Source organism: Haemaphysalis longicornis, unplaced genomic scaffold, assembly GCF_048455015.1.
Source record: "Haemaphysalis longicornis isolate Haplotype H1 unplaced genomic scaffold, Haemaphysalis longicornis Haplotype H1 scaffold_9, whole genome shotgun sequence".
Lineage (NCBI taxonomy): Eukaryota > Metazoa > Arthropoda > Arachnida > Ixodida > Ixodidae > Haemaphysalis > Haemaphysalis longicornis.
The window spans coordinates 165,014,068-165,034,620 of NW_027526460.1; the positions used below are offsets into that span (position 1 = coordinate 165,014,068).

General features: G+C 49.2%; 1 protein-coding gene across 1 annotated transcript in view; it reads left to right on the forward strand.

Annotated features, from left to right (window-relative positions):
• Ufl1 (UFM1 specific ligase 1) overlaps positions 1–20,553 on the forward strand; it is a 72,653-nt gene that overhangs the window by 37,219 nt on the left and 14,881 nt on the right. Inside the window, exons 11-14 of the mRNA XM_077683523.1 lie at positions 4,853–5,126; positions 9,998–10,161; positions 14,741–14,874; positions 19,205–19,285. Of these exons, the coding sequence (XP_077539649.1) occupies positions 4,853–5,126; positions 9,998–10,161; positions 14,741–14,874; positions 19,205–19,285 (653 nt within the window). The remainder of the gene's footprint in view (positions 1–4,852; positions 5,127–9,997; positions 10,162–14,740; positions 14,875–19,204; positions 19,286–20,553) is intronic.

Genomic DNA, 20,553 nt, shown 5'->3' on the forward strand with positions numbered 1-20,553 from the left:
AAAGGACGAAACGCACGACAGAGAGAACAAACAGGCCGAGTTCCCTCTCGGTCGTTTTCCCGCCGTTTACTCTCGTATCACGTCCGACCTTGGGGCTGGCCACACGCATGGCCAATGGAGCAGAGGCGTCTCTGGTGCTGTCTGCTTGCCTGGGGGAAGCACGGGGCTCTGCTGCATCCTCTGAACGCTCTTTGTCTGCATTCCTCTTTGTGGGAGGGCCACCACCTTGATTTTGCCTTACCTGTAGCGTGGCCTCTGCGAAAGGCTGCCAACGGCGGTGGGCCAGGCGGAGAGGTGTAATTTTGTTAACTCCTATTCCCGCCGCAAGGTGGCGGCCTTAGCCTAAGGCTGAAGAGACGGTCGTCTGGCCGATGGTGCCTGCGCTTTAAGTTGTAAATCAGACTTCGTTGTCGCGTTTTCATGCCCGAAAACTCTCAATATGTGGGCTGTGTGTTTTGACTCGATCCTGCAAGTACAAAGTTGTTTGACTTGCGTTATTTAACACCAACGATTGCCTCTGCACACAGCTTTAGTGGTCGTTTGTTTGAAATCCGAATGCCATAGCCGGGGGTTCTGTCATCTCGGGCAGAGTGAATGCCAGCGTGCTGAATTCTTTTTTCGCTGTTACAGCGTTTTTGCGCGATATCGCAGCATGAAAATATGCACTTTTTTGCCTTTTAAGCTGTTTTGAACGCTCTGGGTATCCGTTGTGTGTGCGTGTGTGTGTGTGTGCATGTGCGTGCATGCATGCGCGCGAGCGCGAAATAAGCTCTCATGTATTTTTTTTTTATAGGCAGGTGACTGCGATAGACAAACAATCTGTTAGGCTTCCACGGGTACGAACCAATCATTTTTCTGCGTTTTATTTTAATTTGCTTGGGGGTCTAAGTACCTAGCGTATTTTCCGGTGTATAAGTCGTGGTTTTTTTCTGAAATTTTCGTTGGTGCGTCTTATCCACCGGTGCGACTTATGTATGGAATAAATCTGGTTCGCGGCGGCCAGCACCTGTTGAGACACAGCTCTGTGGTGTAAATCAATCCCAAGTCCACCGGTACGGCATTTCTCATAGCCCATATGTCGCTTTGGGACATTGCACCAAAGAATTTGCAGCTTTTCTAGTCAAAAAGAATGATAATGGCCTGGGACAACCACGCCCCACTTTAGGCCATGCAGAGTAACTACAGTTCAGAATAAATTCAAAGTAACATCAAACTGGGTTGCAAAAACAAAATGCAGCTCATGAATTATTACAGACAGTTACTCTGAAGGAGGTAAACGTGCTGCTAATTTTTAAAATGACAGCTTGGAGATAAGTTTGATTTTCGTGCCGCTTCCCGTCGCGCCACTTCCGTCTGCCATGACACCTTTGTTGCGCTGATTTACGACAGCACACAAGAGACGCGCGATATTTGGAGAGGTGGCCAAATGGGTCTCCGACTCTTGGGACTCCATTTCTACAAAAACAGTTGTAGCAGGGTTGATAAAGGCCGGAGTAATCCGGTCCGCGAGTGGTAACAATGTTGGCGAAGAAGACATCAGAGAGTCGGAGGACGACAGTGATGCACCGGTGGAACTCCCACTCAAGATACTGAATTTGTTAGCGAGTCTGAGGAAAAAGACTTCGATGGTTTTGCCTAAATGCCGTCCGTAAGTACATGCCATCTGTGTGTATCCATAAACCATTTTTGAGAAGTTAGTTATGTCCAGACTTTGGATGTTATATGCCCGTGTCCTGCCCTGCTTACAGGGTGATGCGTTAATAGGCGGCGGCTGCCACAACCATGTACTTTCGCCGCACTTTCTAATGATCTGATTCACTATGAGTTTACCTAATTAACAAGTGCGTCTTATATACCGGTGTGTCTTATACAACGGTGCGACTTATATACAGTTTTTTTTTGGAAAAACTGTCATTTTGAGGGGGATGCGACTTATACAAAGGTGCGACTTATAGACTGGAAAATACGGTACTGCGATCTCACTGCCAAATTATTTGCCGTGAGTGAAAAGGTCACGGTTTTCCGCTATGCGTTTCACACCGCTATGAATGACTCTACATGCGTATTTTTTCAAAACACTGTTTCTGAATTTCTAGATTTGCTGGGGTAATATTCTGCACATAATTCGTTGGCATGACATGTTAGGGGTAGTATTTTTTTGGTGAGCAGTTAAGGTGATCCCTATATCTGTATGCACAACATCAGCTGTAAGTAAGTTATTCGGGATATTAGTGAACAAGCGCATCAAGTGGAGAACTACCAATCGTGGCTCTGGTAAAGATTTCTATGACATTACTTAGACCGCATCCATTTATGGTAGACTGGAAGTCTCTCTGTGCGTTTGTATATGCAAGCATGCATGCCAATATCCGGCACCAGCACGTTTACCCTGCCTATTGCGGAAGAAATACCGATAGCCATTTGGACAGTATACACTAATTCTGATGCTGAACTATACCACGTCTCTGTAAATAGTATCGCAGTAAAAGTTGTGGCAAACGTTTCAAGTAGGGTTGCCATGTCATCCACTTCATCTCTCAAAGATCGCACGTTTAAAGGAGAAAAAAGGAAACGCCATAGGTGGTATTTTCGCATTTACTAATGGTTGGATTTCGGTTGGTTGAATTCCCATAATCTGATTTTTGCTCGGAACGCACGGAACATGCGTTCCAAAGAACATGCACGAGATTTTCAGAAATAAAACGGGAAAAGTGTTGTGTTTTGGAACCGTGCGTGACTACAAAAAAAGAACACTGCTGTGCAACGAATTCACTTATGCGTCACCCCGGGCATAGTCTACGTCGAAAATTCAAAGGCACCAGTAACTGCCCTAATGGCACCAGTAACAACTTCTACCTTTCTTCTGCATTGGTCTGCGGTAACTTTTTTTTATTAAACGTCGCACACAGGCTGCGAAGGCCGGGTTTTCGTCCTCTTCGCCCGCTCGCGCCAGGGAAAACGACCTTGGGCTACGCGCGCCAGGGATGCGGCGAAAAACGTGGCCACGCCCCCTTTCCAACTTGGGACGGCTGGAGCAACGGCGCGCCGCCGGCAGCCGATCGCGGAGGCCACGCCTGTGGGATCACACTCGCCGGCACTTGGCATTTTGTACTGCTGACCAGAAAGTCAACAGAGTGCAGTGGAATGGAGTCCTCATTGGGCGTGAGATTTCACGTGTGCTTCCAGTGGTGGAAGTCTGCTCAAACACCCTCCAGTTTCCCTATGGGGAATTAGAAAGCTTTGTCTGCCCAGAGACTTACCAAAGCAGCAGGTGTGCAGCTAGTGAAGAATTTTATTTTAGTGCACCTGCTTGCCTCTTATCTCACTCTATGTCTCCTTAGTGACTTCTCTAGAGACTCGAGGCATTCAAAAAGGAGAGCAGCTTGCGAGTGTTGGTGAAACGTGCAGTTCTAAGCAGGGCCTAAGCTGCCATTGGAAGCAAAGGAAGAGCAACACCTGCACTGTCTGCTGACTGGACGCAAGCTTGCTCCGAGCCCTTTTCGTACAGAGGGAGAAACGAGGGCATGTCGAGGCGCATTGCGTTTGGTCGGTGTTGTTGGCCTGCCCTAGCTGGCAGTTTTTCACCTGGTGCAACCAAGCAACGAGGCTTTGGAAAGTCTTGAACAGCTCTTTAGATGACTTGGGCAGTTTTTGCAAAATGGACTTTCACCTGCCTAGTCATGGTCCAGCGTGGCGCATGTGTCGGCAGCGTTTTCCTGCTTGGAGCGTGGGATCCCTTTGACTCTGGCATGCTCCAGACTGGCTGTCTGCAAAAGCTCTGTGGTCACAGCTCGTTGCACAACTTGCAGTCGTCATATGAACTCTCGTGGGGGGAATTTATTGTCTGGCAGTGTGCCCCGTTCTTCAGCCCCCAAAGCTTCTTCACGTGCGGAAAAGGCCTTTTGTCATAGGTGACCGTGAGTGGCGTTCTCTGTCACGCCTCCCAGCATCTCAGTTACCAATTGCATCTGTGGCTGAAATCACTTCATCTGGAAGGAGATGGTGATGTTTTGCTTCCACAAGCCAGGCACTTTGCTGCTTCACTGCGAAGAAAAAGAAATGTCACTTCTCAAGGCTGTGCACGTCACCTAGATAGCTCGTGTACTGCCAAAGGTTTTAGTCACCATGTAATGGCAGCCAGAATCACAGATTCTGCAACATAGAACATGACGAGGATGCAGCAGTGAAGAAGCAAAAACGTTTTTGCTTGGATCCAAATGTGGCATGAGGCGGAAATGTGGAATCGTAATCATTGGAAAAAATTCTCATGTTAACATATTTTTGCACGTACTATAACCCGCCCCTGCATATAATCCGCACCCCTACTTTCAGCCCGCCGGAAAAGAAAAAAATCCTCGCATATTGCCTGCACATTTGATACAGGAAAGGCTGCACCAAAGCTCCTGCTAAAGCAACACATCACATACTATGCAGACAGAGGAAGCGCATATTTAGCAAGTAGAATACACTGAGTGCAAGGTGAAAGTCACAATACACGAACAAAATTCAGTTGTTGGAGTGCGCTCGTCCTTGTTTTTTTTTTTTTTCGTTGTTCTTGTATGTTTCACACTATCAGTTCCACGGAAGGCTTAGTCAGTGTTACTGCGTAGGAGCTTCATGGCACAATGTGTATTGCCGTGAAGCCGCAATAAAGGAAAAACCCTGTGTATTATCCGCACCAATACTTTGCCACTGAAATTTTCGCATTTTTCGTGTGGGTTATACATGCAAAAATGCGGCATCGTCATGGTCTCGCCTGCTGTTCCGATATTGTTTTGTTCAGCGCCGGTTACGGGGCTTTTTGTGTCGTCGGAGATGGCATTGGCCCCTGATGGCGTTGCCCCTTGGTCAGGGGGCAAGTCCGGCGGCGGCACCCAGGGCCGCGAGACCAAGACCAAGGCGGTCAAGTCCAAGAAGCAGCAGCAGCGGCGGGGCGGCCGCGGGGACTCTGACTCGGAGGACGAGCGGGAGGCGGGCGCCCACCACCGGTCCTCGCAGCAGCCGCAGCCGCCCAAGGAGCTGGAGTTCATGAGCGTGGAGGAGATGCGCTCGCAGCTGGAGCAGCTGCCGCTGCTGCGCGACTGCCCCCCCGAGCTGAGCCTCAGCATCGCCCACAAGATCCACAGGTGGGGTTCCCTCTGGGGACTGCTTCCCACGGGGGGGTGGAGAGGGAAAACGCTCCAAGTGTGCGGAGGTGCGCACGCAGGTGATACTCCAAGGGAGCCCAGGTTTAGCTTTGGCCCAATACGCACCACACTCGATCCATCTCACTTGGATTGGAGATCAGAGGTTAAAAACTGTGCAAGGAGCGCTCAAACCCACTGCTGTGTTGTAGAGAACAAAACGATGCTTGGTGGTCGCAGTGTGCATCGACACAATGTCATCTCAGGTAGGCACAACCCATCTGGGTCACTGCGAACGCTCAGCCGGGCACGCATTCCCAGTTGCTGCTTTCGAACTTTGAATGTACCGGGCGGCCTTGCCAGATAACCTGAGAGCTGATAGCAGCAGCCAGCAAGAGGAAACGGGGCGGATGTGAGGTGGAAGTAAATAAGGAAAGGACATGGCCATCACTGTGGGAAGCGTGTGTTGTTGTGTGGACCACAGGGGTCGTGCGTTCCGGCCCTCTGTCCTTGCGAAATGGGAAATGAGCAGAAGAGTGGTGGTGTTGGCGTTTATCACAAGCTGATAGAGGCACAGTAGTTGGTCTTCAATTTAGTGAGCCATTTCTGTGGGGCGTTCGAAGCCTGCAGGTATTTCAGGGGGCACAGAGGCCCACCCCAACAAGAGTTGCCGCTCCCTTGATGCCCAGGTCTTAACCCTGAGGTTAAAACATGCCACGACGGCAGGTGTTGAAACTAAATTCCTCGTGTTTTTCGTCCTGCGAGCCCATCATCTATTAACTGTGGCTTCAGTGACAGGGGGGGCCTGTGGAGGGCAAGCAGCATTGATGTATCGGGCGTGCACAAATTGCATTCCATGTTTTCAAAAAGGCACACGCAGACATGGACAAAAGTTGAGGTGTGGACAGGATGGAAAGCTGGGCGAGTTGGGGTTGATTCGTCTTGAAAACAGGCGCGGAAAGACGTTGACTCAGAAGAGAAATACGCAGGACGACGCGCTACTAGCAACTGGCAACATTAATTGAGAAACAGAGATATGTAGGGCGACCAACCGACATAACACAACTGATTAAGACTTATACGGAGATTACCAATAAAAATTACCCCAGACATCAAAAATGCAACCTATAATATGCTATCATCGCATGTGTTGTCCCAAAAACGCCAACTCGGCGTCTTGCAGACTGACTGAAGGATGACTCACGCACATCGACCCCTCCCGGCTGATGTTCCAAGCTCCCATAATCTCCCTTTGTGTCCTGCCCCTGTGCCTAGACAACACGGTTGTTGTTTTTTCGAAAATGGGTTTACACCCCCCCTGTGCCTGGCACTCTTTACAGTGCGAAGCCAGGTGCGTGTAAGGCCTGCCCACCAGCGAACTGTGGGGTTTTCCCGTAAATGCACGCCCAATGTAGGCCTTGTCACAAGCTAGCGGCAGTCGATACACCACTGATTGGGTGCAAGCAACGAACTGCTTTCCGTGTTTCACGTGGCAGCCGTTTTTGTGCCGCCCCGGTTAGTTCATTCCACTGAGTTACGGTACGCGGGAAAAAGGAATATTTGAAGCAGTTATTTCGCGACCGGAAAGGGGTTATTGTCAGTTGATGCCTTTGGCGGGTGGTCTACCCAGATGAAAATAAATGATATTTGAAATATCAAGCTTGTAATGCCCTTTCATTAATTGGTAAAGAAATTTTAGTCGTATTAAACGATTTCTTTCGGTAAGTGAAGGCTCATTGGCACGGTGTAAGAGTTCAGTTATAGAGGAGCGTCCAAAACTGTTCAAGATAAAGCAGACTGCCTTTTTCTGCACGTTTTCCAATTTAGTTATGTTAGCTTTAGTGAAGGGGTCCCAAACAATCACCCCATATTCTAACATTGGGCGAATGAGAGTCCCACACCAGCAGGCGTTCCGGTGTCCACCCCTAGGTGTGACAATTTACGCCTGCTGGTGGTCTTTCTTTTCCTTTTCCTTGTCAATAAATTCATTCATTCATTCAATGAGAGTTTTGTACGCTAGAGTCGGCACCATGGAAGTAGATGTTTTAAAGCTCTTTGAAAAAAAAAAAGTTTTCGGTTAGCGTTCGTAATTACGGAGTCAATATAAGGTCATTGGTAATCATTGGTAATTTGGTTTCGCTTCTGTGTAATTCGCGCGAGCCTTAAAGGGGCCCTGAAAGACGTTTTGAGCACAATAAATTGACTAGCGCAATCGTTCGATTGGGTCGTCAACATCATCTGTGCCAAGTATTACTCTTTTACGCGCAGCGGAAAGCTCACACTTTTGTTGCAAAGTTTGTCGTTTTTTTCTCACCCTTTCCTTCGTGTTTTTGGACGCCGCCATCTTCACATGTCTACATCATCGATTCCCAGATGTTCGTCATGAGCTAGACATCCTGCTATTGGGCGGCTTTTTCACGCACTTCCGGCATCGAGATGAGTCGTCTGCTCAGCGGCGGCTCGCCGGCTGCTCTGCCAGTGGAGTGCCGGAGTGCTTGGACATTTTACAACAAATGAAACAAGTGTAAACAAACGCTTAACCGTTTGTATTGAATGCAACATGGCCATAACACGACATGGATATTCTCTTACTTGAGTACGTTCCATAAAGAAAGCGTTGAAGCCCCGTGGCACTTCTTTCTTGCAATCGCAAAGAACGCCCTGAGCCGAATGCCCGGGTTTGACGCATACATTTTATTCAACTTCCAAACAATCCAGAGATGTGTTTCGAACGAACACAACGTCACAACATGCGTTGCAAGTCCGAACCGCGACTGACAGACGATGGGTTGCCTCCTCCTGCCAGTCGTAAATTCGGCACTCACCTCGCGCGCGGTTTGTGGGGACGAACAGCAAGTCACTTAACTCTGGCGCACAAGCCGAGATGGCTTTTAGCCACGCACACTGCACATACCCCATGCGAGGTTGAGTCGTACGCCGCTCGAGAAAGATAATCCAGACCATGGGAAGCACTATCCACCCGCAGAAGCACAACGTCGCATTTCATCGCGAAACAAAGGCGTCCACAACACACACACCATCGCCTCCTGTAATTCCAAAGGCATCTCGCACTTCCAAATGGGAGTGAGTAGTATGCCTGCAGTGCCCATATGCCGCGAGGTGGGGCCCCAAGCTGAACCGGGATCACGCAACCGTAACTGACTTCGAGAGCGGTTTGTGCCTTGTTGCCAGGGCAACCGATGTTTGATATTGTCAAAGAAATGGTGCTCGCTCTAGCGCTAGAAAGCTCGGAGGCCGGAGCATGTTTTGCCAACGTTGCCGCTCTCCACCACGCGTCGCCCCAAGCTGAACTGGTGTTTCGTGCACGGGTTCTGTATTGGTTTAAAATGTCTTTTTCACATGCCGCCGGCAGGAATTACCACCGCCACAAAATAAGACCCGGCAGCAGCGGGGCCACATCTGATACGGCGCTTTTTGGATAAACAGTGCGCTGTGCATCCAAGGGAGCGAGCGCAGGATCCTCCCCGTGCGGATGCGAGTTCGCCGCCGATAAAAAGTCACGTGCCGCCGATAGCAAAGTTCTGCAGCAACGTACACCGCGAAAGGGCAAGGCCAGGCCGCCGCACACATGGGGCCAGATTTTTCGTTCGCTTGAGCTGAGTGCGGGATTCACGGTGTCAACAAATCTTGCCCGTAGCAGCCGGCTGTGTGAGCAGCGCAATAGCGGAAGTACGTCACCGCGGAGTTGCGCAGCATCATGGGAGGGAAGGCTCGCTCGCCGTCAACAGCGGAGAGTAAGTTGAAAGGAGGAGGAAACGCGGCGCGACGATAATGCGCGGTTTTTGATTTACGATTTCTCAGCTAATACTCATCGCTTCAACAAACTTCTTGCGGGAGGAGATTGCTAATACATTGCTTTATTTGGGTACATGTACATCCATGCATCAGCGGAAGGTATTTCAGGACCCCTTTAACTCTAAACATGCATGTAACGAAAACCTGGATGTAACGAAAAATTGCGAATTTTTGTCAACTTTGTTACATCCAGGTTTAACTGTATGACGTCTAAGCGAGACGGCAATAGAAACCACTTCTTGATGTGTACGGGGTGAAGTAGTGATAGGCTGCTGCAGTCGCTGACACCCGTCAGAGCGGTCAGGTAGCGCGCTGATTTACATCCCTGAATATTTTTGTTGCTGTTCGAGCACTCCACCAAGCCGCAGCTGTTTTTTGACGTGCCCTGAACGTACTATTTGCCTACAGACGGGACCATAACAGGTTGTTTGGTGCGTGGAAAGGTAAAAAGAAGCAAAAGGGAACCAAAACATTGCATGGGCCCTCATCCGCCGCCCAGCGGAGACGCCGTGGAGAAGCGACGGCAGGTGGCACAGCCGTCACGAAGCTCGAGGCGTTTAGTGCCTAGGAATTTGGCTAGTGTGCCAACCATGCTCAGTTTTTTGCATTGCAGCGATGTGTCACTGCAGTGGTGTAAGTGGGTGAAAAATGGTGCACCAGTCAACTGCACTGCCCTCTCAGTGCACCATCTTTAAAAATTGAATTGCTATTATAAGAACTTTTTATTGTAAAATTATTTGGCTGCTTACTTTTTATGGCGTGAATAATTTTTCCTAGTAAATAAAAGGGAAATACTAGTGTCGCCTGCTTGCGCGCCACTTTTAGCTGCAGTTGTCTGCACTCTGTGGTGAGCAGACGATCAGAGGCATGCGCAGTAGTGTTTACAGTTTTCAAAATTCCAAAATAAACTCATTCAGACACGGAAAGGTATGCAAAGAAAAACTACCGAGGGAAAGCCATCAAAACAGCCCCCCCCAGAGGGTGCTGTAGTCGACTGGTGCGCTGTGCGCCAGAAGGACCCTGCAGAGGTGCCCCACAGCGAGTGCCGCCCCGTGCAGGCCCCTGACGCGCAAGTACCAGGAGGTGGCCCGCTCAGTGTTCCTGGCCTCTTCGAGCGCCTCGGGGGCGGCCCGGCGCAAGACGCACGCCGAGCTGCAGGAGAAGCTGGCCGCCCTGCTCCTCTCCATCCAGCAGTTCGACCGGGGACTCAAGGCCCTGCCCGGTCGGTGCCGCCCTGCTCTGAACAATGCGGGTTCCAGCTCTCCCTCTAGCCAAGCTTGTTGAGCTAGTCGGTTCATTGCTTCGCTGGAAAGAATAAGAGGGATGCTAAGCACACCAAGACGGGGTGTGCTGTACAGAGGGCATATACAGGCACCAAAACAGGACTTACGTAGGCACCTGTATAGGTGTGTCCTGTTTGCCTTGTGGTGTGAACAGGCCTGAATATGTCCTGTGTGTCTACTTTGCCTTTGTCGGTTTAGTGCCCTTTCGTTCTTTCCAGTGAAGCAATGGATACGACTGCGGACAAAAATGAAATGCGGGTGCGAAAATATGCACTGGCACGCACACCAACTGAGCGTTTTCTTTGCATGCAAGTCAAATTTCCGCACAGCTTCATATCAGTAGCAAAGTTCAGAAATGTGACATTCCAAATATATTGCCACTGCGTCTTTATGTGGTCTCCATGAGCCATATTCTTCGATTTCGGGTGGGTTTATATTTCTGTGCCCATTTCTCATTAGTCCATGACTGTCCATAAAAGTCAGTGCAAAAGTCAACTTAGACGCACTTGCTTTCAGTTTGTGCAGTTGACTCCTTGTTTGTGTGCTTTGACACTGGGAAACAGGCATGAGGGGAATCCGGTCACTATAATCTCTTGTGGGGATGGCCACTGAAGGTGGCCTCATTGACTGGTGCCCAAATGGGGTGAATGGGGGTGAAGTAGTTCAGGGATCCCGATTTCTCTCGCACCCAGCTACGGACGTCTGTCATGGACCATTACAGTTAAACCTCGATGTAACGAAGTCGGTAAAATTCGTAATTTACTTCGTTACATTGAAATTTCGCTACATTGAAATTCGCGGTTATAATGAAGTGTTCATCCCGTGAAGCGTTTCCTGAAAAAAAAAAAAAAAAAAAAACGTGGCGCGCATACACGGCCGGCGCACTGTTTCTGTTTCTATCGGTGCTTAATCGTCTACGCGGGCATCAGCGTGATCCGCATGGAGCGTTTTCTTCCCGAAAAAACGTGCCCCGGAAGCCACAGGCGCGCTGACGCAGCCGCGGAGACCACCCGCGCGATGCGGGTAGCTCCAGCGACCGATTCTAACCGCTCGCTGAAACGCAACTCGAGGGGCAAACGAGAGGGGTATGCGAAAAAAAAAAGCGGATAACGTGGGCGAAATTTTGACTGTAAAACTTCATACGCGCCGCCTACGAGAGCGCCCATCAAACATCCTTCGCGGCGGCCTTATCGTCTAGCCAGCCGGCATCCCCGAGCGCTTCGAAGCTCCCGCCATAGGGTGCGCGCCTCCCCATTGGCGAAACTGGTCAGGCTCCTCCCACTGCTGCGCGCAGCATGGCGCAGCGCGAGTCACTTCCCGCCGCCGGCACGCAATCGCGGACGCCGGTGTGAAAAAAAAAAAAAAAGAAACGCGCGTGCAAGGCTTGTAAAGATTCACAAATGCCTGCTGGGACGACGAAACCCAACAAGCATGAGCGAACTCGAACGAAGTGCAAAGCGGCGGCTTGCGGCGGCGGCGGCGGCGGCAACGCCGGTGGCTTAGGCTTACCACCGCGGAGGATATTTGATGGGCGCTTTCGTAAGCGGCGCGTGTCACGTTTTACAATGAAAATTTCGCCCACGTTATCAGCTTTTTTTCTCGCACGCCCCTCTCATATGCCCCTCGAGTTGCGTTTCAGCGAGAGGTTAGAAGCGGTCGCTGGAGCTACCCGCATCGCGCAGGTGGTCTCCGCGGCTGCGTCAGCGCGCCTGTGGCTTGCGGGGCGCGTTTTGCGTTTTTGCAGGGAGAAAACGCTGCGTGCGGTTCACGCTGATGCCGATTAAGCCGTAGACGATTAAGCTCCGACAGAAACTGCGCCAGCCGTGTATGCACGCCACGCAGTTTGTAGGCAAGACTCCATGGCTGGCTGCATCCGCGGCATTGGGCGACCCGTGTCGCCGTTCGCGTTTTATTGGGACCCCATTTCGGCGCTTGCGTCTCCCAAAATCTACTTCTCCAACTTAAATATCGTGCCTCGTTCTCCATGAAACTTCGTTACATTGAAATTCCGGCAAACGGGACTTCGTTACACAGAGGGTGAAAATACATGGTGTGCATACACTTGAAGTTACAAAAAATTCCGTGGTTCGTTACATCGAGGGTTTCGTTACATTGAAGTTCGTTACATCGAGGTTTAACTGTACTACCCAGGTCCAGCAATTGCTACTGTGAAACACTATGAAGCCTGTGCGAGCATTCATTCTCAAAATTAAATATTCATTCAGGTGCAGTGTAGGCCACTCATAACATAACCGCTTATAGTGCGGTACTGGGTGTAATGTGGGTTTGTGTGACTACCGGATTGCCTCCCATACAACTCAGTGCATAAGCATAACGCTTAAAGGAGCACTGACACCAATTTTCAGCGTTAATATTATTGCACAGTTCGCTTCCTTCACTCACCAGAATACCCTGGCTGAAATATGAGCGGCCTGCGACGCGAAGAACATAGTTCAATTGGATCTCATTTATCGCGCCGACGAAGCAGCGCGCGGAGCGGCACTCAGCAAATGGACATCAGTGTGACATCACCTCGTGAAGCCAAAAGAAGTGACGCGAGAACGCTCGTCAAAAACTCGTGACGTCACTTTACGCGCGCGGCCCCACAAGCGGCGAGCGGGCGCAACACCCTCTTAAGCGGGCACCTGTGACGTCCGCACAAAGTGGTAACGTCAGGCCAAGATTCTGTCGTATGCGCCGTTCGGGATGAAAGCGCGGGAATTTGAAACAAACGATTTTCAGGCCGTTCAATGTAATTAACCATCGCCCGCTGAAGTATTCGAAGTGCTGTTTCAGGTTCGCCCGACCATTAACCATCGATAAAAGCAATAAAAGTGTAACAAAATTTTCGTGTCAGTGCTCCTTTAAAATGCATTTGGCCAAAGCACAATACCATTAATAGGGTGGTGTTTTGGCGGGTCCGCTGATCAACCGGCGCAGCTTGGGCGTTGTTTTAGGGGTGTGAGGAAAAAAAGGATGGAATCAGCTATCCCTGCGTCTCTGTACCCTCAACCAACAACAGAACAGATAACCACAACGGCCTTTGCCTGACGCACCTCGAAAGATGACAAGCCCCCCTCCGCCGTTTGGTAAGCTGTTTCTATGGGAACATTGTGCAGATAAACAACCGCCCTTTCCTGTTTCAAACGTGTCTGGAGATAGCCAGTTCTGGATGTGGATCTGGAGATAGTGAGCCAGTTTGCACCACCTGTACATTGTGCTTCAACCGCCTTCGGCATTGCGAACGCAAGGCGGGGTGCAATCCCACGTGCATTCTTCCCACGGCACCCGTTCACGGTATTAAGAAAACGCAGCCGTGCTCCCTCAAAACACAACCGCAGTGCAAGTGGAAGCCCTGCAGCAGCAGCTGATGTGTGGAAAAAAAGACACAGCAAAGACCGCACCTCTGTTTTTAAGAAGGCCTTCGTTTGAGTGATGATAAACAAAGGCTGATTGGCAGGCACATTGCAATGGGGTTTGATTTGCACATGGTGTGTTTAGATTTTCATGGGTCCCACAACATGCCATGTTATAAGGCGTCTGCACTGTACCGCACTATTCAATATCACTCCAATCAGTATTCAAAGCTCTCCAAGTACTATTCAGCACTAACGAGTAGGGAAGGTTAGGTTACTTTCTCACCCCTAAAATATTACATGTTTGAGGTCCACTTGTGCAAGCCAAGTGTAAATGTGTGCTTTTTTATTTATTATTTTTTTTTTGTGATATCAGCTTTGCATCTCTTTTACACACGGGGGTTGTCCAGTTGGTAAACATGAGCTAAACTATGGCGAGCATGCAGTGATCAGATAGGATCAAACACCGTATCAAATCCTGTTGCATAACTGCAGTGAAACAAAACATCTCAATGTGCGAAGCTGGGCACCCCAGCTGCACAAACTGGTGTAGACACGGTAGAGTGAACTGAAATTAGAAGAAAAAAAATTGTTCCGTTATACTATTATGGCTAAACATTCGTGGTGTTCAATGGGCATAGATTTTTGGAAATATTGTTAGTCCTGCTACAGAATTCAAACATTACGAGCGTACAATTTTAAGAGCTTCGACTATGTATTCAGTTATACATTGAATTATAATTTTTCCTTTGAGAATTTTATCGAAGCGAAATGGTCCAGAAAAAGTTTTCCATTGGCAAGGGGTCGTTCATGCATTACCTGCTGCAGGCAATTGATGGGGGATCATAAATGCTTCACTGCAGTGAAAATTTTGTGGGAAGCGAACATTTTTACGTCAGGACGTGAGTGTACCCTATTTTCTCTGCACGCTGAGGTTTTCTTTTCACCGAAGCTCCCTGTATCCAGATTCAACTGCATCGTGTCCTTGCCAACTTAGCTTGCCAACACAAGTTAGCCATGCACGTGGGCGAGAAGGTTGAGGGTGCGTAAATGGTTTCCTGTCTGGGGACAACATTTGGAGCTGCTCTTGTCCCGCTAACGGTGCAGACACTTTCCTAGCCCGTCCTTTGTGCTGAGCGTGCTGTGTTGCGCCTTGCCCCAGCGGACGACCTGCAGGGCCAGCTGTCGAAGCACCTGCTGCGTACACTCTGCTCGGACCTGACCAACCTGGTGGTCGGCTACCTGGCCGCCGAGCACGTGCCGGACGCCGAGGCCCCCCCCAACATGGCCCCCGAGGTGGGGGCTCCTCCCGCTTTCTTCCGCGCATGCTGGGCTTTCTGGGGCTACTCCAACGAGGAAATTTCGGTCTGACTGGCTATCCCTCAATTCATCTGCCGGGCCATAAGGCGTAAAGGGATTCTTGAACGAGGCGTTTATATGGGCAAAACATTCTACTCAGTCTAATAAATCTAGAAATATGCTTCATATTTGTAGAGATCATTCAGCAAAAAGATAATACCGTGTTTACTCGCGTAATGAACCTACTTTTTCGTTAGAAAATTGAGCTTTGAATTTGGGGAAGAAATGTGCAACAGATTCCGAAAAGATGAAATTTCATATATAAAGATGTGAAGAGAAGCGAATTCATAGCTTTACCGTTCTAGTAAAAACACGTAGGTAGTTATGTAACGAAAGTTCTTTTTTATTCGCAACATGCTAGTGGCCCCCCTACTTGCCATTGTCCCCTGTACTCTTCTTGGAGCTGTCCTTCTCAAAGAAGTCACTTGCCGCTTCGCGTTTGTCGCCAGCCCACAGCGCATCGTTTTCCGTGCCATCAAGGCACTCCACAACTTCTTTTCACACACCGAGAAACTTAGCTTTGTTTGGGCCAACCAAACACATGGCGCCCAGACGTCTTGTTTTCCCCAGTAGCGTACACACACTGGGTCAACACTGAAGTGCTGCGCGCTTTCCACGTGCTTCAACGCATGGGCCACCAGCTTCAGTTTAAAAATCGCGGGAACCCCTGTGTAGATGCGACGCACAGGGGGTTCACGTTGCAGCGTTGGACGGTGGAGGAGCGACGCTGGAACGATGGAGCGGCGCAGGCACCGCATTTTATAGCACGCATAACGGTGAGGGGACGCGCCGGCGCCAGTGCGCCTGCCGCAGCTATGACGCAACACAATCCACTTTAATCCAATCCAAGCCAAGCCAGTCGAATCCAATCCAATGCCCCTTGCGAGAGAGAGTTCGCTATCGGAGAGGAGAGGGGGGCGAGGAGAATGGGGGATGGGCGGATGCTGACAACAACGCCGACGCCGGATGCAGGGACAAGGCGAGTGAATGAGATGCAGTGGCATCTAATAAAACCGGCAGTGTAGCTCATGTACTGGCCCATCATACGCCGCACACCAGGAGCACAAAAAAAGGTCAAAGCACAGCTGGACAACAAAACCATGAAGCGTAATGGGGAAGTCGCGCAACAGCACAGAGCGGGGAAGGAGTGCAGAGTACATTTGGTGCTTTGTTCGCACACCACAGCGCTTTAATGGCACTATACGCAAGGAAGTTTGTTTGGTGTTCAGCAAATGGCGCTCTGCAAGCGCGCAATTTGAAATTGTGAGCCACGGCATTCGCGCTCACGGGTCTCTACGACTACTGTTGAGATTTCTTTTTGTTAGAATGCGTTTTTAGCATTTCTGTGCATACTGTCGAGTGATACGAAGTTCCTGCGGTCGTCTAAGGCTTCAGCAATCATGCCAAGATAAAAGCATATTTTTGCCGTGTTTTTTATGCAAGGTGACGAAAGTAAATTCTAAAAAAGAAAAGTGTGTGTGTGGAAAAGGGGGGTGGGTTACCGCGAGTAAATACGGTATAAGGGTTATTTCAGCAAGATCGTCAATACATAACTGGTGTATGCCATATTCTTTTAATTAGAAATAGATGTGTGCTTGAGTTTTGCAAGAGCAATTAAAAACATGCCTTGAAAACAGTGTTTTAATCATACTTAAAACTGCGCATTCGGACGGGACAAAGAAAAGAAGACACAGGACGGGCGCAGATATTGTGACTAAAACATTGTTTTCAAGGCGTTTTTTTAATTGCTCTCACAAAACTCAAGCACACATCTATAATGAGCTAGCCGGCACTTGAGCCCCACGCTCATGACACAAGCGCCAAGTCCCAAGAGTCCCAACAGGCGGTGCAAACAGGGCAAAACTGAACCCTGCAGATGTGCCATTGTTGAACCACGACAGGAGGGGAACACTGTGAGGAGTGGGTGGGTGAGACAGGAGTTGTATGGCAGAAGACATTTGCAGTTCTGAGCAGATGTGTGGCGAATTTTCAAACTGAGTGCACAATGCAGTTGCATGTCCAGTTGCAAGCACATACTTGACTGCACGTATTTACTGTATGCCGCAAGAAGCCGTGTCCACAAATACTGACACTACTCTCCTAAGGGTGCAGTGGCACATCCCTGTTTAAGGGGGGACACTGGTCTTGAGGACCAAAATTTTGCCAAAAAATCAATTTTCTGTATTAATTTTATTTGCAGTCTATAGGTTCCAAAGAATGTACCTGCAAAATATTATAGCTGTACCGTAAGTATTTACAAAGCTGTCACCATTTGAAGTTGGCTAAATGGCCATTTTCCCCTGCATTTCCGAACTTCGTGCCTTGTTTTCTCAAAACCAGTTTTTTTCCCATGATGTCAACTGTCGGGTACAATATTTTGGGATGTACTGGTCAGATTTGCGTCATTCTTGCTGCATTTGAAAGCTTAAGAACTGAACAGTGCAATAAAACCAGAAAAATATAAAATTTCTTTGTACTATTACAATTTTTTATGCATTTTGTTTTACGAAAACATTGATAATTGATGACCTGACATTTCATAAGTTCAGAGCAATTGCAGAAACAGTGATAAAATTACTGCTGTGGTATAGTTGCACTCCCTGGTCCTTCGAGAGCACAAAGGAACAAGAATTATTCAAGTATATCATAAGCAGATAATTAAAAAATTGCCCGAAATGGAATGACATAACATGTTGCAAAACTCTGAACTTAGACTAAATAGATGAAAACTGGCTGCATATTTGTGTTCAGGATGTTAAAGCACACTAAATGTGCAAATTTCAAGGAGATTGGTTCAAAAATAACAAAAATGTCTTCAAGACCAGTGTCCCCCCTTAAGAGTGGGCACCGAACCCCGACCTTTGAGGGGGCAGGGACCTGTCTTTGTATCCTGCGTTTTGGAGCGGGCCCCAAGCTTTTTGTCTTCAGCTGTGGGTGCATGTTCCCTGACAGCTGGTTGTGCAGATGCCGTGGGCACCCCACAAAAACACTGTACCTGAAGGTTGGCTGTGCAAGTGGTAGCCTGGGAAATTCAAGGGCCAGAGATTGGTGTGTGACCATTGGGGGCGTGGCTTTCATCCAGGAACTTTCTCACGGACGAGGCACAAACGCACAGAATACATCTATTTGTCAGCTCTATTAATCGTGTAATCACACCTGTGCCACCGTCAGACTCTGTCCAGGACTCCATTCTCCTGATGCTCCACGGCACTTTTGCTGCCACTGCACCCTCCTAGCAGCTTGTGAGGGCAGGGCGCATTGATGGGAGCGTTGTTACGCTTGCATTTTGACAGCAAAGCTGTGAGCAAATCGTAATTTTTCGTGTCCCCTGGCAGTGGTACCGCTTGTCCACCATTAGCCTATCTACGCCCACTGCAAGCCAAACGCCTCTTCCCTGGATCTCCAGTTATACCTGTCCTGTGCTGACTGTGACCAATTTATCCCCGCAAACTTCTTGATCTCGTCTGCCCACCTAACTTTCTGCCGCCCCCTGCCACACCTGCCTTCTCTAGGGATCCACTCTGTTACCCTTAATGACCAACAGTTATCTTGCCTTTGCACTGCATGCCCTGCCCACGCCCATTTCTTCTTCTTAATTTCTGCTAGCATGTCCTTAACACGCGTTTGTTCCCTGACCCACTCCGCTCTCCTCTTGTCGATTAATGTTACACCCGTCATCTTCTGTTCCATTGCCCTCTGAGTCGTCCTGAATTTAAGTTGAACCCTCTTAGTGAGCCTCCAAGTATATCTACGTAGTCCAAGTTGTGACCGTGGCTCCCAACCATGAGGCAGAGGTAATTAGAAGGGCAAGAATGGGGCGGGGTGCATATGGCAGGCATTCCCAGATAATCACTGGCAGCCCACCGGTGTCCCTGAAGAAGAAAGTGCATGACAGCTGTATCTTAGCGGTTCTCACCTACGGGGCTTGCATTTGTACTCAGGTGCAAGTGCAGAACGGCAATTGGTCGTGTGGTGTGTCACTCTGCCGGAGAGACAAAATCAGGACGGGAATGTGCATGCGTGTTTCCAAGGAGAAGCGCACTGAGTGTGTGGCAGCGTGTGCTTTTTCTCGCCCGGTTTGTCTGTCGCCACCAGAGTAACCTATAAGCGGGTTAAGCCCAGATGTCGTGGAACCGCCTTGTGCAGTGTTCAAAACACTGGCAGCTGTGCACTGTTTGCGTGTCAGGGAGGTAGTGAGGTTCTTCACTCGTGCCCCAGTGTAGCCGAAAGGCTCTCCCTCACGGTGGCGCAAACGTCCTCCTCACAGGTGAGGCAGAAGCTGATCCAGAAGCTGCCCGCCGACATCCGAGGCCCCGTGCTCAAGCTGCATCAGTCGCTCTCGGCCAAGGTAACGCATCTGTCCTTTCTTTGTTTGTGTAAATCTTGTGTCGTCCTGTTTATCGCCGATGTCAGTTCTAGGAATGTCTTAAGAATGTCGGAGTCATTCTTATAGACACCTCCGCAATAGCACTGGCTGTGTGTCACTATCTCGAGCCATGTTCCTTGGCTCCTGTGCGTGAAAGAGGTCCTTTCGTGGGTTTGTGATGCCCAGCATTCAGGGCCCCATGACACAGAAAGGCTGGTGCCGAGCAGGACGTTCACTGGAAAAGTTTTCATGCGCAGCAAGCACCGGGGAGGGAGAAGAGGGGACCGAGCCACAAGCCACCACGAGGACAACCTATTCAGTCAACGCGTTCTGCAGGCCTCGACAAAGTTTTTTCTATCCAATCCAATCCAATCCAATTCAATCCAGTGCTATGTAAATGGGGCTTGGCAATGGTATCACATTCCACGTGCAAAGGCGAAGCTGAAGCTCCCTCCAATTTGTTTTCTCTCATCGTCACAGGGTCCTCCTTGAGGTTCAAAACATTCGACGAAGGGAATGTAGATTTTTTGCAGATAGTTTCAAGCTAAGAGGAATATTTGGGACAGCAAGAGCAGAAAACATGAATTTTCAATGCTTCGGCTGTGTATCAGTTAAAGGGGCCTTAAACAGGCTGCGATTTTACATGCGTTATCACTGGAGGTCTATCCAAGGGACGTCCTGCCACAAAAATGGTTCAAAAGGGTTAGTTGAGTTATTCCTAATTTAAAAAGGGCCAGGAATAAGGCCTGCAGCTTTCACCCTTTCTTCACGCTTCCAAATCACTCTGGAAGCTGTGACGTCACTGACCCGGCGCAAAACCCCAGAGAAGCGGGACAAGGTGAAAATAAATTCAAGAAATTCGCAGCTTCGAGATATGTGCAGCCATTCGCTCTGCTCAATGGAATGTCACGTTTTCTCTTCTTTTTTATGCTCCACCTACTACAGTTAAACCTCGAAGTAACGACGTCAGTAAAATTCGTAATTTACTTTGTTACATTGAAATTCGCGGTTATAATAAAGTGTTCATCCCGTGAAGTGTTTCCTGCAAACGAAAACGTGGCACACATACACGGCTGGCGCACTGTTTCTGTTTCTGTTGGAGCTTAAACCCTTTGAGGGTCACGGCCGTACATGTACAGCATCGGCAAACACTTTCAAAATGGTCAATGACATACATGTACGGCATTGCTTGTATGTTTGAAAAGCGCACCTTTTTCGCCAACTTCTCTTGCTTGGCATGTGCTGCCACA